This window comes from Xiphophorus maculatus, chromosome 9 (assembly GCF_002775205.1).
Source record: "Xiphophorus maculatus strain JP 163 A chromosome 9, X_maculatus-5.0-male, whole genome shotgun sequence".
In the NCBI taxonomy this organism is placed as follows: domain Eukaryota; kingdom Metazoa; phylum Chordata; class Actinopteri; order Cyprinodontiformes; family Poeciliidae; genus Xiphophorus; species Xiphophorus maculatus.
In genome coordinates, this window is record NC_036451.1 from 3,070,378 (window position 1) to 3,096,944 (window position 26,567).

At 36.4% G+C, this 26,567-nt stretch overlaps 1 protein-coding gene across 1 annotated transcript in view; it reads left to right on the forward strand.

The window, feature by feature from the left end:
* col24a1 (collagen type XXIV alpha 1 chain) overlaps positions 1 to 26,567 on the forward strand; it is an 86,391-nt gene that overhangs the window by 15,651 nt on the left and 44,173 nt on the right. Inside the window, exons 4-18 of the mRNA XM_023340042.1 lie at positions 3,926 to 3,979; positions 6,645 to 6,698; positions 8,916 to 8,969; positions 12,836 to 12,889; positions 14,692 to 14,736; positions 15,427 to 15,480; positions 15,766 to 15,810; positions 18,219 to 18,272; positions 20,043 to 20,087; positions 20,603 to 20,656; positions 21,215 to 21,259; positions 23,680 to 23,733; positions 23,944 to 23,988; positions 24,840 to 24,893; positions 25,553 to 25,606. Of these exons, the coding sequence (XP_023195810.1) occupies positions 3,926 to 3,979; positions 6,645 to 6,698; positions 8,916 to 8,969; positions 12,836 to 12,889; positions 14,692 to 14,736; positions 15,427 to 15,480; positions 15,766 to 15,810; positions 18,219 to 18,272; positions 20,043 to 20,087; positions 20,603 to 20,656; positions 21,215 to 21,259; positions 23,680 to 23,733; positions 23,944 to 23,988; positions 24,840 to 24,893; positions 25,553 to 25,606 (765 nt within the window). The remainder of the gene's footprint in view (positions 1 to 3,925; positions 3,980 to 6,644; positions 6,699 to 8,915; positions 8,970 to 12,835; positions 12,890 to 14,691; positions 14,737 to 15,426; positions 15,481 to 15,765; positions 15,811 to 18,218; positions 18,273 to 20,042; positions 20,088 to 20,602; positions 20,657 to 21,214; positions 21,260 to 23,679; positions 23,734 to 23,943; positions 23,989 to 24,839; positions 24,894 to 25,552; positions 25,607 to 26,567) is intronic.

Below are 26,567 nucleotides of genomic sequence, written 5' to 3' on the forward strand. Positions count from 1 at the left end.
CAGTGACTAAATATATACCCTGCATCCGGTATGGGCATTAAAGGCAGAGTCCATCCAACTGACTGTCTATATTATTATACTGATTTGAATGCATAAAACTTGAATGCAGCTCTATTGAGAAGTATAGTTTAAACCAATGTTACCTGAAATGTTCCTTAGAGGATTTAAGTGATATTGACCCCAGATCTTGTATGATTTTCCTTAAATAGTATATGTCTTAGCTACTCTGATAGTTTAGCTGCAGACATGTTTTGAATGTTGCGTTAGCTGAAGGTCAGCGGTTTCCTCTGAGTGGTCAGCTTGAAAGTGTACTGAAGTACTTACTCTTACAAGAACATTAATTCTAACATTTATTGTTTTTAAAGCCAGTTAAGCTTCTTAAAAATAAGACTCCTTATGACAAGTTTGGAAAATTCTGATTTAATTAATTGTTTTTTAAGCTATAAGGAACAAACCCGAACCAAATTATAGTTAGAGAAACTCAGAACTCTAACTATTTTGAACCTCCATATAGCAGTAAACACCTGCTACCTATAATTGTATTCTGGTCTTTTAGCGTCCCTCCTAAAGCACAGACGGCATATTTAAATGGACATATGTGATCGGAATAAACGGCCAACCAGAATAAGCATATGTCTTGTAGACGCCACAGTTGGAATATTCTGATCGGAATCAGCTTGATTGAAATGAATTGTAATCCGAATGAGTAAGGTGGTTTATGCTGATTGATCATTTGAGCAGTGTGCATGGAAACACTTGTTTTGACTGTGACAAACTCACCTGACTGCAAATATGTGCCATATGTCTTGGACAGATGTTTAGCAGCCATAGTTGGAGGCAACATAGAACTTTGAAGGATGTTCATTTCCTCACGCTCTGTCATCATGTGACGCAGGAAGACCAACAGCATGGGCTGCTTAGCTTGTAGCTTAATTATGGAGTGCAGTAATGTCTCAGCTGTTACTAGAACCTGCTGTGGGTCCATTCTGGGCATTTATAAGACTCAGAATGAACACACTACTGCGTTTATTTTTATGTTCAGTACAGACAGAACTACAACTACTTCTCTGTGTTTTCTTAGGGAAGTTTTACAACTCAGTGCATGTCAGTAATTCTGCTCTTAGTAAAGCCTGGTGCATGTTAACACTTATCATGATCGGATTAACTGATTTTGTGCCCATATAAATGATACATTTGGACGATTTAATCTGAGTACAATTCGGTTCAATGAAGGAATCTTGCACATGTAGACATAGTTAAAGATTCCCTTCTTCCTGCGACCTGTATATTTTCCTTGTAATGTTTATGTTGTCCTGACAAACTCTTGTGTTCTGTTTTAGATCTGTAACTTTCAGGATTTCCCCCCACAGAATAGAGTTCCTTTCTCTGTTTGTAATAGCCCCATATAGGAAAAATATAAGGATCACTATCATTTTCTCTTCAAGACATTTCTGACTTTTTTTTTTTTTTGAAAGACTTTAATCGTTTCACTTTTGGGATATGTTTGGTGTGGCCTTGCAGCTGCAAATAGTAGTTTTCTATGTTTATATAGTAACTGGTCTTGTTTGTTTAATTTTTAGTTGTTGTGTTTTTTGTTTTTTTTTGACTAGTCCTGTCTCGGCATTTCAGGCAAACTAAATACAGAGAAACACATTTCCTAAATGTGCTTTCAGTTCTGCAGCATTGATTATTTTTGTCTTGGAGGCTAGCCTTTTCTTGTTCCAGCAGCTTTTTAGTCTGTGGGAAGAATCTGACCTTGTGCTTTCTGGGATATTAATGACCATCTAATACAATTTCCTGTCACATAACAATCACAGTCGTTTATTTTTTTCAGACTTTCAATTCTAGTAACTTGCGCTTTCGTAGCAATTTTTGAATGTTATAATTATGGAATTTGACAGTATTTCTTATGTAAATTTAGAATTTTGTTTCCGAGACTTCTTTGGGTCCATAAGACCAATTTGGACCCAGATAAAAGTCTAAGTAGTAGCTAGCTTACTGAAAAGCTAGCTACTTCTTAGTCATCATCAACGGAAAATTCTTAATAGACTTTTGCAAGCTAGATTGAGTTTGTTGCTTTCCACACTAGTAAATAATAATAAAACCTAAATCTGCACGTACCACAGTATAAATATTATCTCTCCTTAGAAATGAAAATGCAACAAATTTAAAGATTTAATAAATCCAAAATGAAACGGAATCAAATAGTTGTTTTGACCATGTGAGTGTTTCTGTTTCTCTGGCCTGCACTGTTGTGTAGGCGTGGTGAAGATTCACTGTTTCCATTTCTCTGTATGTGGGAGTTTGGAGGAACAAACAGCTGTTTCTCTACTGATGTCCCCTTAGTAATCATTCACCACTCTGACTAATATTGTGAATGCACAAGTGGAACTTGTTGGATTCACTAGCTCGTGCAAAACTTTAAATATCAATTTAGCATTGAAAATATAGCATATAGAACATCATACGGACATTGTTCTTCCCCTTTCTACTCTTTCTCTACATTATATTGTGGATGTGCTACATTAGAACAATATTTTTGTAGTTCAAAGTCACAAACGTCCACATCAGGGCACAGCTGGGAAAGTCAATTTGAATTACTAAAAGTAATATAGACATGAAGAGTATAAATATGACTTCATGTACATGCCTTGTGAAGATAATCTTTTTTTACCTTTTTTTTTGCTTCAACCACAAACATTAATGTATTTAACATGAATTTTAAGGGATAAACGAACATAAGTTAGTACATAATTGTGAGGTGAAATGAAAAAGATGTATTGTTTTCACCTTCTGTTAGACAATAAAATCTAAACGGTTTGGGTTGCAGATGTATCCAACCCCCAGTGTCACTATTTTGCAGAAATACTCTAAGCTGATCTTTTCTACCAGCTTTGCTGACATCATCAGCAAAGGGTTCAGACAAAATAGCTGAACTTCTGTCCAATTGAACAGAGAGCTGCTGTGAGCATCAGATTTTACAGATTCTCAGTTGGATTTTGTTCTGGGCTGTGATGGCATCATTTTAACATCTTAACATGCCTTCAACTAAACGGTTGTTGTCCTACTAAACTCGACCCCAGTTACTGCTGAGGTTCTGACAGAACAACTTTCTTTGTACATAAATTAAATTTCTTTGTGTTTGATCTGTCAAAAAAAGTCAAAATAAAATACAATGATGTGAGGCGACAAAAAGTTCACCTTAACATTCACTAAACTTTTTTGAACAAATCCATCTTTAGAAATGTGAAAGCAGACATCAGCGTTGGGTACGTCGGTATACGATACTTTTGTAGATCTTGTGCTTTTGTAAGGATAGAAGCATCAAATTTAAATGTTTTTTTTTCTTAGCCTGTTTTTACTTATTTAATTTAAGCTTAAATTTGAAATTTTCTGGTGATTACAATTAATGATGAACATGTAGAATGTCAAGTGTTCTGAACTGACTAAACTTTTGTTGGCAGGTAAACGATCAGTTGTCTTAGTTACAAAGACAGAAAAATAATAATATATGTTTCAAATATTATGATAAAAACAAATGATATATGTAAAATTCTTTAAAGTGTAGTAGTTCTCATTATTTCATTAAACATTTTCAGAGTAGTGTTTATAGAAACTTAACTTGGTGGGCTTCATGTCAACAAGACAAGTGCTGCTTACAAAAAGTTATTTTAATCTCACTTTCTCATTAGTGTCTATCTTACTTACAGTTTAAAGACAAATCAAGTCTCTTTTGAGTTATAGAATTCTTGCATAAGTGTGGAACATGCTTATGGAGTCCTGGGCGGCAGGACTACATGTTATCGCTTGCCATTAACACACACGGTCTCATCTTTCTTTTTTTTCCCGCACACTCCCCTTTTTCTATTGATGTTTCTTTCCAACTGTCTCGATCTTTCCCTATCCTTGTGTCTCCCGGCTTTAGGGTCCTCCTGGCCCTCCTGGTTTACCTGGTCCTCCGGGAAAGAGAGGTTCAAGGGTGAGTCATTCATGCATATATGATGGCAAACTGCCAACAATGTGTAAAGTGGATGTAATTCATCGCACAGGGTGAAGCTTACTGACATCCATATATGCGAGATTTTTTTCTATCATTATGCAATCAAAATATTTTAAAGGTGAATTCTGTATTTCTGTCTCTACGTAGTTTTTATAAGAACACAAAGTAATACATTACAAAAAAGCATAAGTGTTGGATTAAATTTAAATGTTTTACTGTAAACAAAATTATTGCATCTTTTTGCGTCCTGAGGATAATGTTGCAGTTTTCCTGACCTCAGGGTTGCACACTGATTTAGTGCAGACTTTTCTGGTATTTTGAATTGCAGCAGTCTGCTGAGCTGATTTGGAGCTGACGAATCAGATCAGTCAGAGCAGATGTGTGTGTGTGGGGCGTGCGTGTGTGTGGGGGTGTTTTTTTTATTTATTTGGTTAGGTGGGGCTGTTTCTTCCAGCTGCTTATTTTACAGGAAGAAGTGTAAACACATGGAAGCAAATAATATATAAGGCTGAACCCCTACTATCCAAAAGCATGTAGCACTATATTTCAAGAGTTTAACATATTATTTGTAAAACTGGCCTACCTGAAAAAAACAGCAGTTACTTTTTTAGACAGAGTTGCCGACACATGCTTCTGTTGTTGGTGTGACTGTAGTTAGGAAGCTTTGTAAGCACATATTAGGATGAAATAATTCACATAACTCAGGAAACACTGAACTACTGCTGAGCATCAACATTATAACAACTATACTGTACCAGCTGCAACCAGCAGCTGCATTTAAACTAGATACATCTTCACTCTGATCTTCAGACTTCTCTTTAAGCATCTGCCAAGGCTGGGCTGTCATGATGCAATGCTGCAATAACGCCATGAGCCCCGAGGGACTTCTGGAAACAAAACACAACACAGTGTGTTGAATGGATAGGTTACGTTGAACCGTAAATGTCTATTTATACGATCACTTCTGGTTGTTGCTCTTCCTCAAATAGCGTCTTCTTCGTGGATCTTTTATAAGAAGGAATTTTCTGTAAATCTCTACACCGTATAAGCTTTTCTGTAATGCTTTTAAAAAGCATAAAAGGCTTGAAGGGAGAGAGGCTGGCAGACAGGAAAGCATGTCTACTACTAAACATTAATAAATAACTTGGCTCTTACAACGCCCACTCTAAGCCCCAAAGGCTATATCATAAAGTAAAACCAGAGTGTAGCTTGAGATCACTCTGTAGTGAAAAGCTATTACGTGTATTGTGGCTGACTCTCTGATGTCTGATTGTAAAAATTATCCTAGTTTAATCCTATGAACCACAGCATACCACTTAATGTGGGCCTTTGTGATGAGGTGCAGACTAGTTATAGTTTACTTTTAATTAGTCAAAACTAGATTGTATAATAAGTTATTGTCTAAAATTTACTGGATTGGTCTGCAGAACTAAATTAATTCTTGTTCTTGTTTTTATGATCTAATTTCTATAATCTTTGTGTTTTGGTACATGCTCTTGTACATACGTAGACATGCACAGATCAGAATTAAGTGGTTTTTATTTTTCTTGAAGAGCTATGTGTTGGAATATATAAGAATACCAATGAAGAGCAATCTATTATTGTTTATGTTGGGAGGAGAGTAAACCTCACTGTACTGTGTGAGATAACAGTTATGGTAAAACACAAATAAAATTGAGCATGTTATAGCAATGTGCATGTGTATTCTCACAGAAATATTGCCAATATTTCCAAACCCAGCATCTTTCCTAACAGACGGAGGTTGAAATCATAAAGCGATGAAACAGAACAACTCAGCTGCACTCTGTACATCCTTCCTGGTATCTGTTTTATACCTTTCTCTCTCACAGCCTGACTGTACAGACACATCTCAAGATCCAATGGAAAAATCTGGTTCTCTTTTAAATTGTCTTTTAGATCATTATTAAAAAATGTTAAAAAATACATTCACACCTATAGTCTGCCTCACTGACACTGAAAAGGCAAACGTTGAATTTTCTTTCACCTGTAACAGTAATTTTATTCAAGGATGTTAAACATGTTGTTCTATCACAGCATTAACACAATAGCAGAAGAGTTTAACATGATCTTGCTACCTGTAAGATCAGGGTAGCTGATACAACTAAACTAGCTATTTAATTAACCAGACTATCTGCTGTGATAAGAAATTCTCATTCAGCTGCATAATGGAAATGTTACTCTTTTTGATAGCTTCAGTTTTTATAAAAGAATGCTGGAGCTTCTTAGATTTTTACACTGCTGTCATTGGTGTTATTTGCTGTAATTAGTGTTATTTTTAAGTGAAAACTGTAGCAGCCTTTTCCCCCAAATATTTCTTTCTGCTGATTAGTGGTTCACAGATTGAAAACCAGCTCAGTATTCTTCCTGTCACTCTTCTGTTACATTAAAAAGCCTTCAAGATGAAAGAATGGCATCACAGAAAATATTTGAGATTTTAAAATTGTACCTATTTAAAACCTCAAAACAATTTAATTATGGGGTCCGGACCATACCTGATTGTGGGCCTTTTCTATATTGATCCAATGAAAAAGCTTCTTAATGGAACTATGATACCTCACTTATGTTGATTTCATCTGCATAATGAAAAGGATTAATATGTTATATTATTTTGTTTTTGCTCTAGGGCCCAACTGGTCCTCATGGAAAACCTGGACAACCTGGACCACCGGGGCCAAAGGTGAGAAGTGCTCTACAGTAAGAGAGAGAGAGAGAAAAGTTCCTCACTGTCTGTGCAAGAAAATAGTAATTATATAGATACATACAAATATTAATGGCGTTTTAGTGTAAATCGTGTCAACCAGTACAAGAAATACACAGGGCAATAGTTTTTGTGAAATGAATGCCTCAGAAGCCTTTGTATTCTCCAAAGAGCTCACAAATGTCAGAGCAAGGCTGATGCAAAATCAGAGACATTTATTGCATGAAAAAGTAAAGAGCCTAAACAAGGTGCAAAAAAACCACAACCCTAATTTTCTCACTGTCTGATATTAAATCAGGCTTAAAATTTCTGTTTTCAATGTGTATGGATTAACAATATCATTTCTGTCAGCTAAATGTCAAAACATTTAGAGAACCTTAGGGTCAGAAGTTCACAAGCATTTCTTTATTATGAGATATAATTTCCTGTATGTATTATCTCAAACATTTTGGCAAACTTTCCTCAAGCTTTCACCATGAACACTTCCAGGATCCACCCAAGAGACAGTGAGGATCAAGCTGCTCCATTGAAGCACTGAGTCTGTATCAGGGAGATGACATTGTGATACAGGGGACGATCCTGGAACTGCACTTTCAGATGCACATTTCTTAAATTTACCAAATAAATCTTTGAGGACTTCTGTAACTTTATGTTACAAATGTTTGACTTTATAATCTCAGAAAGATACAAACATTACAGTACAAGTTCCTGGAGCTTGATGCCTCTATTTGTTATAAATGTTTTCCTGCTGCAACACAGCAGATTATCAGTGGTTATCAGTCTCCTGCAACACTTGATGGCATGATGAGGATGTAAAGCAGTTATTAGAATAAGGTGTACTAGAGCAGATACATCTAAAATATGAAGAACAGTGGTTCTTAGCGATTCATTAGACCACATTGTGGTGATGTCAGAGGCTCATTAAACTGTCTCATTAATCCTTCACTCTAACAAAAATGTAGACACAGTTTTTATTGTAGTGCAAATGAGTTCAATTATGGCGACTAACGAGATCAACATGCTGCTCTCTGAGGAGAAGAGATTGTGTGCAAGTGGAATTAACCCAGACACAGCCAGATGTTGCTAGCAGCTGAGATAATGAGGCAATGTGTCGCCATTGTGTGACAGGAAAGAAGAAAAACTTTGTTGATGGAATTGATTATAAACCATCAAGAAGGTAGGGGATCTAGACCTGATCGTGGGTCCATGTGGTTTGCCACAATGCATAATGTCAGTTTCAGCTTTAAGACACACACTTGATAAAATAAATAGGAAGAGAAAAAGCAGGAAACATGTCTGGTCAGTTTTCTTCCAGTGTAGGAACAGATATGTTGGTACAACTATGCAAGGATGTGGGTAGCCTCAAGCAGATGTTTGTGGTAGCAGTTTTTCTAGATGGATGCCACAAAGAGGCTGCACCATGCAATCAGTGGTATATGAAGTAAGCCATGCTGCAGGCAGAGAAATAAAATACCAGTCGGTCTTCAACTCTAACATTGTTAAACAGATTTATTATCACTTTTAGTTTTAAACGCAATATAGATTTAAAAGTCGGAATTATTAAATGTTTTAGATCCTGTGAAATAAAACAGCGGTGCTAGATGGTTTTCTTCTGAGTCTTTTCTGACATTTTTGATTCACTGAAATATGTTGTGAACACGAGCAGAGGAGTTGGCTGACTGCATGAGATGTTCAAACAGTCCACTTTGGACTTAAAAGAGCCTGACATTGGGCTTCATGCATTGCTGACTGTTGTTCAAACAAGACAGAGTTTTGGTTTTTTGGTTGTATGCCTCGCTGGGAGAGTGTCAAACTGTGGTCACATGATTCTCAGAATCTGGTTGATGTTAAATTGTTCTTGAGGAAATTCTGAGCCCTGGAAGGAACTATGTTTAAAAGGTACGGGATCTAATAATCATGTGGAGTAAATAAGCACAGGTATTTGAATCCCTTTTAGATGTCAGTACATTTCTTTATAGCTTTGGAAACATTGTGAGATAAGTTACAATAACTTGCTTCATGTCACTATGTTAAGGGTTCAAATTTTGTTGAATAAGAGAGCAGATCTTTTTGGATAAATTTGTAGTAGTTGGAGTTTTGTAATGTCTGTGAAGGTCAAAAATGCTTCTCTGGTCTTCAACTTTTTTCCACTGTTCCTCAAAACCAGCTGACATTGTGACCTATTTTCTGTTCCAGGGTTCAAAAGGAGACCCAGGTCTCTCTCCAGGCCAAGCTATGCCAGGGCAAAAGGTAAAGAAAAATCTTTGATGAATATTAAGAGCAAATACATTTGTTGACACACAGATGAACAAAAGCAAACAACCGAATCAATAACTTCACCAGAAAAATGCCCAGACCTGAATCTGACTTAAAATCTTGACAGGAGAAAGATTCATAACATTTTTGTCAAATAACACTGGATCATTTTTCCAAGTCAAGATGTGGCATGCAGTCTTATCTATTATTAGTCTAAGTATATGTGTACTAATGTAGCAACATTACTTTATTTACAACCTCAAAGGATTTAAATAGCTTCTGTAGCTGATGATCAAACCACCAAGGTTCCTGCCTTTGGTCATTGCTTTGGTTGCTCCCACAAGTAAAATGGCGTGTACTTGTCAAGGCCATTGTCAGACCCCAAAGCGCTTCACACTACATTCAGTTATTTACTCATTCATGCACATCTTGCACAAGATCACAACGACAGAGGCAGACAGACAACCCATCGAATGAGGGACGAACTGCCACCACTATTGCCACCATCATCCCACAAGTGATGAGCCCACATTTCCTTTTTGGATTGTGCCTGACCGGGCTGCGTGGGTAAAAGCTCACTCTTCAGTTTCTCGCCAGTGGATCCAACCTCCATGCATGGTGTCACCACAGCTGTTCTCCAGAGGAGGGTGAGACATGTCCAGGCGAGGGAACACTGCTCCATAAAGAGTTTGCAGGCTGCATTTTGTCTGATCCCTCACCTAGAGCCTGTTTGCCATGGGTGAACCAACGCTTTACTGCTTTCCTCTTAGGATCATTCTGTCACTCAGTTTCAACATTGGCCTATACTTATATGAACTTTAACTAATCCATTTTCATAACCAAAACAAGCTAACCCTACAGTATAATGCAAGGTAAACTTTTTAACAAGCCAACACAGTCTGACACAAACAGCAAATGTTTACTTATAACACATTGTTTCATGTTAAGTATTTACTTTGTTTGATGCTTTACTACTTCAGTAACTTTTTTGTGTGTTTTCATTTTTATAAGAACTTCTTATTCCCTCATTTAACATTTCTGAATCATGCTGCTAACACTGATCTGGGTGGCGTCACCACAGCTGTTTTCTCTTATTGCGTCGCTCCATCCTCGTTTCATTCTCGTCCAAACACCATGAAAGTGATGATTTTTCTGAGCAGCACAGATAAGTATCTTGAACCAATTACATGCATCCTGATTCCATCGAGTTCAACAGTTTCTGTACTCAAAAAAGATTACCAGAAGTTATTTTGCTTTGAAATACTTTCTTGATAGCAAGACATTAAAGTTGAATTAGTTACAAACAAAATTTTATTGCTGTATTTATGAGGTGTCGCTGCAATGTCATATTGATGAGGTTTTCAAACATAAAACCCTGAATATTGAAATATTATCACGGTACATATTATGCCTCTTTCTGCAGGGGAAAGAAGTGTTTTTAATAAAATGATGCTGTTTGAAAAATGAAACCCTTTGCACTCTGCTTGGGGTTCCCATTGGCCACTGTGTGCAATGCTAGACAGTTAGAGACAAATGTATCACTCAAGCTGCTGCTGCTTTAAAGTGCTAGTCATGCTGTTGTCTCATTTTAGACTGGGCCTTCCACCTCTTCGACTATTAGGAACCAAAACACATCATTCTTTCTCATAATGACTGACTGTATTCACAATGTTTTTTTTTTATCTCCGTGGTTGTAGACTTCTCTATTATTTTAACAGCCAAAATCATTCCCAGTTTGTTACTTTGATGAGAAGCAGCATTGTTTAAAATACATACAACAGATGGAGAAACAATAACTTCAGTGTTATTTGCTATTTTCTTCAGAGGAGTTTTTTTTTTTTTACTAGTGAGTAGTGCATTTTACTCCTTTAGTTTTTAAGTGGTATATGATTAAAAATGATTTGCTTTCATTAATTTGGTGGCAGTACTTATGTCATTGCATATATGAATTTATACAAAGGTATAAAAAATATTCTCTATTTTTTCCAAAATTGTTAACAAAAATCCATTGAAAGCAAACTACAAGAATCTGGAGAGGGGGGCTGAAAAAGAAAATGTCACCTAAAACAAGTCTAACTAAGGATAACAAACAACTGCTCTCTCACAATGAACATTCAGGGGAATTTATGCACAAAGGGAAGGGGGAGGAGACTAACAATGGACCTTACCTCTGTCCATTAGGTAACAGAGGTACCTAATGGACCTCTGTTACCTAATGGACATTGCCCTAATGGTAAGGCAATGGTAAGGCAATTACCATTGCCTTACCATGGTAACTGATGGTAATTGCCTTACAATTACCATGGTAAGGCAATGGTAATTGCCTTACCATTGCCTTACCTCTGGCAATGGACCTTACCAGAGGTAAGGTCCATTGCTTTTCATTGGCTGATGCCCATTCTACGTGGTCACGTGCGTGACCGTCTCACAAACACACCATTAGCTTCCCGTTAGCTAAGTACAGCATAATGGCAGAACTGATACAACTTCTACACCTTGAAGCCTGTCTGCTACACAGTCTTACGTTAGCTAAACAGATCAATATCCAATGTGTCTGTATCTGACATACACTAAAGATTTTATTTTTAGCAGAAAAGGCTTTGGACTAAACTGTTACTCGTGTTAGCCACGTTAGCACCAAGTACAGCTAGTCAATCAACCGTCGGTGTGTTCAGGGAAGCGCTGATTAATAATCGAGAAATAAATATCAAGCCTGGAAACTTGATATCGTAACGGAATGAATGTTTTGTTTTTAACTTAATCTTTGCTCGTCTAGCGGGGCGCAGGCGGTTGCCACGGTAACAGTTGTGCTAAAACTACAAAGAGAGAGAGAGAGAGTAAAAAGGTAGGAGTGGTTTTGAGTTGATCACCTGTTCGGGTTATTTTACCTTTGTTTCCCTTTGCTGTGGCGCATTACAGCCGCTGTAGTTTCTAAACGTTGGATTAATTACCTCTTTCATTTGTGAGTTTACGTCATTCACAACAAACATAAAATAGAACAAATACATTTCATAAAATTTTAACAAACAAATGGCTTCTACCGAGGTAATTATGTGAAATTAAATTAATTATATCCCAACTTCAGAAGATTTGCCTTTACCTTTACAGAGCTCTTTGGTTCCTCCTATCAGTCTGTAGCTTCTCATATTGACGTCATCAAACCAAATTTCAGATCTACCATAACTGACTGACACCTGCTGGCCTCAGGTTTGCAACCAGCTTGTTACTGAGAAACCAGTAACCTCCTCCCAGATGATGACATGAACTTGTTAGTTCCTCTGTCCATTGTAATAGCTGATATATTGTGAAAATCCGGTAGAAATGATGCACTAATCGAGTTGTTTACATAGAAATAACGCGCTGCGAGGCTCCATGATTAAAACGAGGCAACTAATGCAAATCAACAAACAATAACTACAACACACATATGAAAACTAAAACATCCTAACATCAAAAATGTTTCTAAATGGTTGGACTTAAAGAGATTGGTAGCTTCTGCAGAGTCACGTCCCCTGGTTCCAGCAGCCTAATGGATTGGTCCACTTCCTGGTGTTACATCATAACCAGTCCTCTCCCACAGCCACTAATATAAATCTCAGCAAAAAAATAAATATAACGATTAGCAACCCAAACATATCTAGATTGTTTACTAAATGCGTGCACCCATTTTACCAAACATCTTAAAGTAGTATTACAGATAAAGGGAAATTATAAATAACTGTACTGCCTAAAAGAAACTAAAATAAATAAATACTAACACAGAGAAATAACTGAAGGAACCTCCACTGTTGGTTTAATTTTTACTTGTTTTTTAATGTATTTGTTAACTTTATGCAATTTGTCTGTGTTTGTGTCAATAGGGTGACAGAGGACTACCTGGTTCACCTGGGCCGAAAGGATTTCCAGGACCGCTGGTAGGAATAAATGTGTCTGGTTTTGTGTGTAATGCATGAGCTGCATTACACACAAATGCAGCTCATGCATTTGTGTTGCTATCAAGACAACAAAAACAGCCTTTGAATCAGTAAGAAACTTTGTGATTGCATTTGAGATTTAGTTGGAATTATACAATTTTAAAGGTGCATATTGTTATGTCATGAAAATCTAATTTTATTAGTCTTACCTCTTCAAAAATTCCATCAGCACTCTGAGCATCACCAGCAGTTTTTTGTTTTGTGTAAATATGTAGATATGCAATTCTTTTACAAAAATAGAAGAGAATACAAAGCAAACCAGCAGCATCATTAAAACCGAGTAGCACACCTAAAAGACCAGGGATAAAGCCATGGAGAAGTTCAAAACAAAATCACAAGTTTTAAGGAGCTCTGTTCATCCAAAAATAGAAAAAAGTGTAGCACAACTTCAAATCTATAAAAAACATATAGGTGATTAGTAATGTCCTCCACAAATCAGGCCTTTATGAAAGAGAATCTGAAGGAAAGGTAGTGTTTGTTAGCCAAAATGAGACAAGACAAACATGTGGAAGATGGACGGAGCTAAATGCACAAGTAATGCACAAAGAAAACCTGATGGAAGCTACAAAAGAGCTTAGACAAAGGTGGAGTTTATGTATATGTCCCCAAAAGGTCTAGTCAAAGTCCAGGTATTTTACTGTGAGGTGTGGCATAGCAAAATGTGATTATTTAAAATGATCACATTGCAAAGTACAATTTCTTAAAATATTTTATTTAGAAGATTGTTGCTGTGGTTTTTGTCTCGTGTAACTGCATGTGTCAACATGCATTATGCACAGTTGACTCAGATTGTTATGTGTGAGTGTGGTCAGTGTCTGGCTGGAATGGGTTTAGTGTTGAAATTGTTTTTGGCTGGGATCACCTAACTTCAGATCGGTTCTGATCGTGATGACAGCTGTGTTATTGTAGTGGGTTCTTGTGCTGCTCACAGTCCTTCCAGTGCAGCTGTTTCAGTAATCTACTACTGAAACTTTTATACGTTCCCTGTCAACATAGTTTACATTAACTTTGACCCCTAGGAAACCACACTGGTGTTTACCCTCATTAAACCTAATATACCCACCACATTCACTGTGTCGTATCAGCAATTTTCAGACGGAATGACTGGCTCTGTGCTTTTTACCCCCATGTGCGTTTTTAATTCAGTGTGAAAGTTCATGTGTCCCAAAATCTGAAGCACTACATGACAAGTTGCTCTTATTACTCTGGAAATAAATTGACCAATAGGAATTTCTTGTTGGTCGACAATTACGTCAAAACAAAATAGACTGTAAATTAGCTTATAAATTATATAAGCTTATTAATAGCTTATGTAGAGCATTTGAAAATGGGTTATGTTTTATAAAATTGTCTGTACAAAACCTGGCATAACACCATAAATACACATATCCCTATATGTGTCAGTCAAGTACTAATGTCACTTGATTGACATTAGTACTTATGATCAAATATATCTGGACAAGGAAGTTATTAATTTGGTATTTTTTATTTTATTTATTGTTTATTTTTTTTATCTATGCTGGAAATGTATTATGTTCAATATTCTTTTTCTTTATTCTCTATAATTTTGTAAAACGTTTTGCATTTTCTAGAATATTTTCTTGGCTCAAGTCATCTATCAGCAATGCATAAACAAATACCCACAAACTGTTGAGGTTCTTGTAGAACACACTTGTAAACTGTTCTCTGATGTTTTTCTTTTTAAAGTATGCTAAAAATATTTTCTTGTTCTAATTTTGAAGGGTCCTAAGGGTTATCAAGGCACACCTGGCCAACCAGGGGAACAAGTAAGTAATCATTTTTAATTCAGACTGAATTCCAGTTATTCCCTTTGATTTTCTGTGATTCCTTAATCATGGAAATTCACGCAAAATGAACAGTTCCCTGCATTTCTTTGCACTGACGCACAATTGTGACTTAGCACAGTTGCTAATTTTCCACAGAAATGGTCAGAAACATCGGCTTTATGTGACTGCTTACTCCCATCCCTAGGTGGCAGTATTTCTTACTATGCTAAACTGCTGCCTCTTCCTTATTTGATATCAAGTTATATTTTGTAATGATACTATTTAAGTAAAAATGCATGCAGACACTTATTTGTTTGTACACTCTCAAAACTCAGACAGGTTGTGTGAATCTAAGGACATCGGCTTGCACAATCCAGTCAGTGTTTTCTTTTATCCTCAGTTTAAATCCCACTTGTCCTTGATGGAAACACCTTCCAGGTTGTCAAAATGCTAACAAATGAGGTTAGTTTTAAAAAAAAAGACAGTAAGAGGGGGCGGGTCGAGTTGGAGCTCTGCAGGAAGCAACAGTTAGCAGACGGGTTGTCTGGACTGAACAGTGTGTGTTTTATTCTTGCAGACAGCAGCAGCAGAAGCCTGTGTTTCTCCTCTTTCAGTTCATCCATTCCACCTAATCTCATTCATTGTTCATTCACGTTCTCTCTCTTGTTCTCACTCTTTTTCTTACTGAAGGGCATACCAGGACCTCCTGGGGAATCTGGAGCTGCAGGTTACCCTGGCAGGCAGGTGCAGTGAAAAACACAAAAAAAGTTTCTTCATGAATCCATTTTACAGTAAAACTTCCCTGATATCATCTGCTCTGCTGTTCTCTACACTCATTACATTCTCATTTGATTTTAATTTAAATGATTTGAATGCCGATATACTCTCAGGTTTTCATCCAGCTGACAATAGCAATTTTTTTTATATATAAGTGTGTGTTAAGTGTGGTTATAATGACATTTTCTGATAATGAGGATGCCTGTTCTTCAAAAATGTTTCTTGTTGATCAAAACCTTGTTTTTCTTTTAGGGTTTAGCTGGGCCACAAGGTAGCCCCGGACCTAAAGGTGTCCGTGTAAGTAGCTTTCCGCTCCCATTCTGCCCTCTTTTCTTCTACAGCTTTGGATTAAACACTTCATTTCCTGAAGGGATCAGGACGATGTCAGGTGCTTAACTGTGCTCCATAGAAAAAGATCAGGATAAGACTCGCATTTTCATCATACTGCCTTAGGGGAGTCCTCATGTGAGGGCTAGTGTGACATCGGGTTGTCGCTTTGAAGCCTCACTTTTTCTTCTAACTGTAGTTCATTCTTCACAGAGGAATGCCCCCATCATAAAAACAAGAAAATTGAGGGAGGAGAAGAGGATAAAGGAAAAATAGATTAGAGAAAGTCTGAAAGCAGACAGAGAGGATGGCTAAAAGAGCTGGTGAGAGAAAGGGACTTTATGTGGAAAACTGCAACTGGGAGAAAGAGGATAGCTGGGATTACAGCGTCAGGCTGAGGTTGGCATGGGGAAAAGGACAGAAAGAGCTTTGATAAGGCTGAAGTGTAGGAGAAAGAGACATGGCGCGTTAGAAACACACTGACATGCATAAAAAGAACAAAGATGATACAGAACATTTCTGTGCAGCAGTTTGTCAAACCATTGTGTATTGCTTTCAACAATGTATTATTTTCCTTTTCTGAAGCTTTTTGTTTACAGTACATTGCAAAAGTATTCATACCTCTTAAACTTTTTGTAACGGACCAACACAATGCACCATATCACCGTAAAGCGGAAGGAATGTGACAAATGCATGCACACCTGAAGATCTGAAAAGTGTGGAGTGTATTTATATTAGGTTCTCTGAATAATATTATGTGCAATATATTACCTTCAGAAGCTTCCTTACTTATAAATATAGTCTATCTTTGTATAAGCGTGTGTTTTTCTGACTTCCCACTCATAAAGCAACAACAACGCCCACTAAGTCGGAATTCCGATTGGGAAAATTAGAGTTCACAGAGCAAATCTGTCTCATTATCTAATACGGTTATTATTACAGATAAAATGGAGTAATATGGACAATATTCATTAGTTCTTCTGAGGGGTTGTATTTCACTAAACCAGTGCAAACATTCCATTTGTGTTTGAATGCATATAAAGGAAAGAAACATATTGATATTGGTTCGTAATATCCTTTATTCAGCACAAAATCAAACAGGCAGTCTCATAATTTTCTGATTAGCAGTGTGATAGCACTCTGCTTAAGTATCCTGTTTATGATTTGCTATGTCCCGAATTGGAGGAAGGGTCAGCATGTGGATGAAGACCTGGTCAGATGAAACATTTTTAGCTTTTAGGCACAATGCTGCTGCTATTGCTATGTAGTAGGATCTCAGTAGAGTTAAATGCAGAACAATTGTTGAAGGAAATGCGTTAAAGGATACAGAAGACTTGAGATTAGAACAGCAGAGCAATAAACTTAAACACACAACTGTTACTCCAATGGAATGGTTTAGAATAAAAATATACATGTGTAAGAGTGGCCCAGTCAAATCAAAGAGCAAACATTTCATAGATGTGCAACGCCAAAGACATACCCCAAAAGACTTGCAGCTGTGATTGCAAAAAACCCAGAATTTTACAAAGTATAGATTCAAGGGTGCTAAATACATTAACAAACCACACTTCTTAGATTTTTACTTGTTGAAAAAATCAAAAATTTCCATGTCTGCTCATGATTCTTTGTGGCTTTGTCTTTAACTGTCACCAAGAATCCCAATGAAACAATAATGGTTTTTTGTTGTAAGGTGGAAAGATGTGCTCCAGTGATGTGGGTGTTTTCACAAAACACTTTATGATCATATGAGTCACTGTTGGCTGCAGCTGTATCCTAACTTTGAAGCTTTACGTATTGCACAGTCGTCATAATGTGCTTCTAATGACTAATCTGAGGCTCATCGGGTTTAACGGGCTCATGGTCCGTTAAACTAAATTATGTAAAAACAAAAGTTCTGGAGCAAAATATTCTTGCTTTTCTTCTTTATTCCTTTTCCCTTTAACAAAGAAATAAAAGAGTGGGAAACAGTCCTGAAGTGCTTTGGACATGAAACATTACAGATAATTTAAAGGCTTCCCAATACATGTTACAAAGGATTTCCAGGAAGAGACAGTTCCTCTGTCACTGTATCACTTTCTCAGAACAACTGTCCCTGTCACATATATTTTAGGCACTGTTTCATGGTTTAAAAATTACTTCCAAATGCTCATAAGTACTACTTTTTGGCTAGCGTTAACCAACAGCTGTAAAACCAAAATTTCATTGCTTTTAAAGAATCATTCAATTTTAATTGAAAGAATATGTTTTGTTAATATAAAACAGGTTTATTTTATATCTGCAATAAAAAAGTTTAGTTTTAATTTTTTCCCAATTAAATATTGTTTAAAAGTATTCATGTAATGTATCCCAATGTTATGATATGAAATTGTTGTTTTTAGGGTTTCATTGGGCCTCCTGGCGTTGCTGGACCACCAGGGCTGGAAGGGGAGAAAGTAAGTGTATTATCTTTTTAGTAGTGCATGTTTCATACATGCATTAAAATACAAGGTTTTTTCACAATCTGTCAAGTAATCAGACTAAATTTTTGCCATTTTATAAGGTAAATTACCATTAGCTAAGTCATTTCCATTTGTCAACAGCCAGAACAATGAGCAATAGTATGTTTTTAGATGTTGTAGTTATTATTTTTCTAAAATTCAGAAAGTGACATGTATTAAAATTACTAAACAGGATTGTCAGGTTAATTCACAACATTTTAGATAATTAGAGACACCTGTGGATTTATTTTAAGGCAATACCTAAAGTAGTCTGCTTTCTTTTGTGACATCATAAAAACAGCTAAACAAATCACCTAAGATATCAGGAACTCTGGTATAATTTAATATGCATGAAGTGGGATTATTTGTTCAGATAATGATTTAGCAGTACAAACAAAATGGGAATGTTCTGTTAAGAAAAGAGACAATGGCGGTGCAACATGAAAAGGAATAAGGACATAAAAAAACCCAGATTGCACTTTTGCAAACGCTTTCAGATGTTCTTAATATTTGGAGCGATGTCTTGTGGTCTTCTGAAAGTGAAACGGATGTTTTTTTGTGTGTGTGTTTTTTATCATCGTTACATTTGGAGGAAAAGCATAAAAAGTCCAAAGAAAAAAGAAAACATAGAAATAAAATTAGCTTGAAGCTTGAAGAGATGAGTGTGAACAGTTTTTGAAAAAATATCATTGGCTCTCCACATGTAGGGGCAATGGTTATAAAAGCTCTGTGTCCTTCTGTCATTACCTTGGTATGATGCTCAATCAGCTGGCCTTAATCACAGGGCCAGGAATATTCTAGAAACCAGCAAGACCACATGAAGGGCTAGCAGCTACTTTGATGTAGCTGGGCAGGAGCTTGTTCATGTAAAGTTCTGATAGCGAGAAGCTTGAAGCTTGAACCTGCATTCTGAAAAACCTGTTTGATCCGTAAGGAGGAACAGAACTCCAAACTTTCTGAAAAGCTTGTGGAAGAAGAATACACATACTCTGAATTTAAAGAACGTTAAAAGAATATCTTTCATTTTTTTATTTTGGCATATAGGGAATATAAATGATTCTGGTAATACTAACTGACCTAACTCAGGAGATTTTTATTTTGATTTAATATCAGACAGTAAAAAAGCAGAAGGTGTGTATTTTGTCTGCTTATAACCGTGTCAAACTTTTAAAGAGTTTTTCTGAAAAACTTTACTTATGTCATCTTGTATATGCATAATGATGTGACTAATAGGATAATTGATTTTTTTGCCATATCAAGACATTTCAACTTAATCAAATTAGCAGTTTACATACACATTATGTGGGGTTTTATTCAAGGTGTTGTGTCTGATTTGTGCTCCAAAGTCCAGATTTCTCAGTTCAAAGCTGGGAAAGAAACAGCAAATGCTCACTTGGAAAAATATGATATAATAATAATAATAATAATAATAATAATAATAATAATAATAATAATAATAATAATAATAATAATAATAATAATAATAATAATAATAATAATAATAATAATAATAATAATAATAATTCAGTTTTAGTATAAATCTTCTTTCCAGAGTTGCACATTTATATACGTTTGACTTTTACTGAGATGCATTTCTTATATGGATATCTCTGCAGAAGTGATGTGTTTTCCATCCATCCGTTGATCATACCTGCCAATCCCTGCAGGGTCACGGAGGTCTGGTGCCTTGGAAGGTTTGATTAACTACTTGGTATTATTTTCTAGGGCATTCCTGGTCCTGTTGGAAAACCTGGCCCAAAAGGAAGACACGTAATACAGTTTGTTTTTGATAATATTTTTTGTACTTATCTATTTTTAGCTGTTTGAGGGTCAGGTGAGTTCTCTCTATATTAGTCTGGGAAATCCAATAGATTGTTGGACTTAAAGTGAACACATCCTAGAAACACTAGTGAAGCGATTTAGATCCACAAATATGTTAAAATAGGTGTATTTTGGTACGCATATGTTTTCTAGGGCTAAAATTGGAAATAATTTCTGGTACATTGTAAAACGTATAAATACATTTTCTGGGTTTGGGCTATTAGTGTGTTTTATGCTAAAATTAGCCTGTTTTAATTTAAACTTTCATCTTAAACATCATCTTCCTCTTAGTGGTGTGTTTGCTTGTCTTTCCCTTATTGCATAGTGGCCAAAAGAAGTGTAGGTCTCATATATTTGGGACTTAAACTGTTATTTTATGCAAAAAAGAATGGAATAAACAAGGTGTGTCCTCCTTTGTAAAATTAATATTTTTACTTCTGGTATATTTTCTGCTTCTTCCACAGGGTGTGGTAGGAGAAGTCGGGGAGAGGGGTCCACCTGGTCCAGATGGCAGCCAGGTGAGAACGCTAATCTTTGAAGTACCTGTGGATTGGAATTTAAAAATGTATATATTACAAATCTCAGATGAAATTAAAAAGTTGCTGTAAAAGTAAAATGCTCCTTTAATACTCCATTTACTCTATTGGTTCCCTGCTTAAGTACCCAACTTCTGGACTGAACATTATTTCTCCAGTTGGATTCGAACTTTTACTGGACTGGATTCAGATTTGTTTGAGAATCTGTTTCTGCTTTTATCATCTTGTATTGTAGGACACTCTTTAATTTTACAAAATGTGGTTTTAAGATAAGCAATGTTAAGTTTAAAGTGTGCACACTTATCTTTATGTTTGTTAATGCCCAAGAGGGGTCTATTTACAGTTGAATGCATAGACCATAGCATTATAACTTATCAAAAGTAGTGCATCTTTTTTTATTATTATTGTTTGTTGGTATTAGTGGCAACATAAATCAAAAGGAAAATGCATGATCCAGGGAAATAAATCTTTTGAGATTAATATTATATGTATGTTTGTCAAATGTTTCTGAAAATGTCCTGTGCTATGATGTTTCAACAGGGGCCTGTTGGTGGTTCTGGTATTACCGGCTTTCCTGGTTTGAGGGTGAGTATGATATTTGTCTCGTTTTCTTCACACTGGTACATTTTTATAGTTTAGATTGAAAGACACCACCGAAATCAGAAACTTACATTGTATAAAAATTATATAAAAACTATATAAAAACTTTTTTTTATTTTCATGGTTTAACATTAAATTAAGCTAAACTTTCCTGTTTTGGGTCAGTTATGATAAACAGAAATAGCTATATTTGCAAGATACCCCAATTGTAAAAAGATATTGAATGTCTTTTGTATATTTTTCATTAATCTTGTCAAATTTAGAAGCTTACATACACTAAAATTCCTATGCCAGAATTGTGAAGCTCAATAAGATCAGATTATCTTTGGGCAAAATCTCTAAATCCCTTTAGGTGCTTCATTCCAATACTTAGGTACAAGTAAAAATGTCAAATCAAATCAATCCTAGAACAAAATCAAAAAATCTTCTGAAGATTCTGGTTGAAGTTGGTGAGAGGGTGTCATTAAACATCAGAAAAAAACTCCTGTACCAACGTGGACCGAAAGGCCAGTCAGTGAGGAAGAAGCCATTACTCCAATAGCAATATACAGAACCCTCAATAATTACATTCTGAAAGTGAATCAACCTTAATTTTGGAGACGTGTTCTGGAGTCTGATGGAGCTTGCAAATGAGAGAAAACTAACTCAACTGTGCAGTTCGGGGGTGGCAGCATCATGTTGGTTGGGTTGTTGCTGCAGGCGCACTTCACAAGACTGATTGCATCATGAGAAAAGGAAATGAGGTAAAAATATTGGGACATCTCTAGACATCAAATTCCCACATGAGAGCAAGAGGAACACGGAGATCACGCTGAGTGGGATCTGTTGAAGTTCCCACTGGGTTAATGATCGATGAAAATGTACAACAATTAGAATTTAAACATGGACAGAAGACAGTAGCAACACAAATTGGGATTTTGAGGTCATGAGATCTTCATAACAACCAGGACCCATAATGTGCATCATGAAGCTGTTTAGGGTTACGGTTTCCTGCATACTGATTGGACAGAAGAGGTCCAGAGTTCTCAAAAATGTGAGGTGTAGTCATGAGTGTGTTTGCTAAGGAACAAAATATTAGTGTGGGTGCTGAGGTTTTATGCATATGCATTTATTTGAATGAATTCAACCTTGTGTACACAATTTTTTAGTTTTTTCAAACTAAAAAATGATCACAACATACTGTAACTATTTGTAGCTCCCTATTTAAATTATTTCTGTAGGTAGACTGAGAGACAAATTGTTTTCATAGCGTCCCTCTCTAACAAGTATTATGCATAAAATACTTATGGCAGACGAAATCAAAATAAACTAGAAAAAGATAATTTATAACAGCATATTCCAAGCACACTGAATGTTGCTGATTTATTTATTTTTTGCTTTCAAAGCTGCACAAGTTGCCAGCTGGTTCTGAAGTGCACAGTTAGCACTAGCATGAGTGGGAGAGCATATTTCAATGATGCACTGCTCTTCAGTCCAGATATGTGCCCTCAGGTCACAGAGTCAAGACCAATTCATCAAGGAGATACTGAGATAGGAGAAAGAGGCCAAACTATTTTACACTGAGAATATAGAGAAGTCAGTGTGTGTGGGTGTGTGTGTGTTTAATAGAAATCACTGGAGCAAAATCAGTTCATAACTAGTAAAAAATACTAACAATAAGGTGCAGCTACAGTTAGATCATATGGTTTATCAAATAAAAACTAACAAAGTCATGATTATGGAAATACACAAAATGAGGAAACTAATTCCTGGGAGATTTTCTCAGGTTTCAGATGTAAGACACTAATGCCTTAATCTTCAATGCTTTGTTGGTAACTGTTATTTTTTTATTTTCATTTGAGAGCTTGAAACATAGAACTACATTAAGGTTTCATCTGTTTCATGTACTGTAGGTACCCAATTAGCCTATTTATAAATCATATTTGGAGGCTTGATTTAGATGCATACTTTACCCTCCATGCTTACTAGCCATGATAAAAACATGACTTTATTACAGTAGCATCATGTCAGAGTAAGAACTTTGTTGATTGATATTTTGAGACTATTTAGACATGTTTATCAGAGATGCCAAAATGGATGGAGGGTTCAATATCAATATCATGGCACCATTTTTATTACTAACAATTGTTCTCTTGTGGGGGGGTCTAGCTCCATTTTCTGGTTGTTTTCAATCCAAGCCTCTTGGTTGGTGTAGATGTTTGGGCTGTGAGTAAGGAAGCCCGCAGGCTCATCCAAAACAGATGGATACATTATTATCTCCGCTTATTTCTCTGGGTTCAAAAAATATGTTTGCATTTGTGTAGCCAAAAGAGTTGAAGTAAAAGTTTTGGGTTTTTTATCAAGAGCACGTGAATTTAGTTTTCAGTTTTGAAAACGCAAATTCCGTTATTTTCTTCTTCCAACAGGGGGATCCAGGGCCAGAGGGACCACGAGGGCTGCCTGGTATGGCAGGACCTCAGGTAGCTTGATCTAGTAAATATTTAACTTATTGCACAGTTACTTAATTACTGTGTTTTAAAAAAGTCTCATTTGGTAAAGATGATAAGATCTAAGACATAAATTAGTAACAAAAAACGTAATGTGCAAATGCTAAACAATTACCTCAATGTCAACTTTATTATTGATAGTTTATTTTTTAACTTTTTTCTTTTCTTATATTCTTGCTGTAGGGCCCAGCAGGACACGTCGGCCTGCCCGGATTGAAAGGTGATAAGGTGATTTAAATATTTATATTATTGTTGTGAATATGTGTGTTATATTCCAACCCATTCTCACTCCCAACTCGTCATATATTGACGCATGGGACGGTCCGTCCTCGTCACATGTTGACGCGCAGGGTACCCTTTCGCGTCAATATGTGACGCGAGGGGTTTTACACTATGCCTTACCGTAATTTTTGCCCTAAACCTAACCAAATCGTTGGGTTTTGAAAGTTCGGCAGCAGTTACGAGAACCCTTCGCGTCAAAAATCCATGTAAAACATGTGACATTCCCAAATCGTCAACATGTGACGCTGAAGGACCCTGCCCAAGTCGTCAATATGTGACGCATGGTCAGAAATCGTCCCAACTCGTCAATATATGACGAGTCGGGAGTGAGAATGTGTTGTATATTCCACTAGCTCAGTTCATGTAACTACACCAGTTGCAACTACCCTGTTGACAGTTTGATACACAACACAACTTCTACCACAAACTGTGACAAAAAGGCCAGAATAGTAAAAACAAAATGAGGGATTGGAGCAGCAAACCAAAGCTGATGTCAAAGTGAATTATTTGTCCAGGTCAAACCTCCAATGTGACATCAGACTGAAAGCACTTTGACTTTAGGGTTTTATGCAAACTATTTGGGTTTTAGCAGCTTTTTGCAACAAGTCGATTATGTGTATTCAGATAAATTTGTGGGATGACTAAGGATTGAAATAATCAAAGTTTAAAATATAGAATATAAAGTGCAGTGTACAAATATTTCGTGTTAGAATTGTGTTTATTTCTAACTTGTTATATTGTGATTACTATGACAGGTTAGTGTTGTGTTATATCTTGTGTGATACTGTAAAATCTAGGGTGAAGTGGGTCAAAGGGGAGAGCCAGGAGAGATGGGCTACCATGGTGACAAGGTAAGAAGTGGCAAGTTCTAAAACTGCTCTGAATTTTGTGACTTATGTCAAGATGAAACTTGCGCCTTGCAGTCATGAGTGGTACAGCCCAGGTCAGTGTGATGCAGAATGCTTTTTGATGATCCGGTGTTTTCAGGAGAACGTTTCCACTGCAGGCAGGGGGGGTTAAAGTCAAACGCCAAATGTTGCGTCATATTAATGCGACGACAAGCAGTGACGTTTTTCTGTTCTCCAATCAATGCACTGTAATGTGTGACGCCAGTAGCTCCACCCTAACCTTAATATTGTTCTACGGACCCAGAGGCTTGATTTAAATGCATAAATCATTTTGCACAACTGAAGGGGGTCCAGGAATGGTGCGGTACAGGTCGGTTGTTTGTGCTGCTTTTACTATGGAAACAGACAAAGTAGTGTACCGAACCGCTCTGACCCGTATCATACCGCTCTGTGGAAAAGAGATATATTTGAGACGTAAAATTCAATGACATGTCTGCAATGAAACCGCTTTGATTTGTTTGTATTTATATGCATTACATATGTATGGAAAACCTAAAAATATGAAAGTCTTTGCAAATGTCATCAAACTTGCATTCTGCTGTAATGTTGCAATCTCACACAAAGCAAAACCAATTGAAGATGATTGTGTTTGTATGTTTTAGGGTGCTGCTGGTCTTCCTGGTCCTGCTGGGCCCAGAGGGAAACCAGGACCACCGGTACGTTCCACTTCTCCATGGGAGGGAGGGTTCTTTAATTGTTAGGGAATATGTTTAGTCTGGCAATTTTATAACTTGGGACATTTTTTACTGGTTTGACTTAGATGTGATGAACAAGGTGACAATAATGGCTACAATAATTTTGTGAGTTTCGAAACAGAAGTTTAATTAAGAGATGTCCTAATTATGATGTTTGTCCTTAATACTGATCCAACTAATTTAACAGTAGATATTGATCATACCAAGTCCTAGTCTATTACTTTCTTAAAGTTAGCAAATTCAATACCATGTATGAGCTCCAGCATTTCCACCTACCCAAGATATGATTTATTTCATTACCTTATATAAATAATGGCAGATCCTGTCATTGTGTCAAATATGAAAACGGCATAAACATGCTGGAGTCAGATTAAACCAGACCCTGATATATATAGAGACTACAAAACCCACAAACACAGTGCTTTGGTTTGACAGATGCAAATTTCACAAGTGTTACATAAGATCTTTGTCCAACATCTAGCAGTGTTGGTGAAAAGTGTAGCAGTGAGTGACTTAGACAGAAAACAGCAGCCACTTATATAAAAACATCATATTTTGGGTGAAATACACTCATATTCCTTATGAAAATTCTGTTAAAGATAATTTTGTTAGCCTATTAGCATAACTGACTAAGCCATATTTTTGATGTTTCAGAAAACAAGAAGAAACAAATTTTTAAGCAAGCCTAGCTCAAAGGAAAGACTTAAGCAAATATGGATTTTGGACTGCAATAAGTGTTCTGATAGGCTGAGGAGATTGCAATTAGGCAGGGTGATATAGCAGTGTACAGATCTGCAGAGATCTGGCCAAAATATGTCTTAGGCAGTTATGCAGTGAGGCTAAGGACTTTGCAAAACTGTAATATCATTTTGGAGGAAGTAATGTGTGACTTTTATAAATTGCTCTCGAAAAAGCAAGAAAA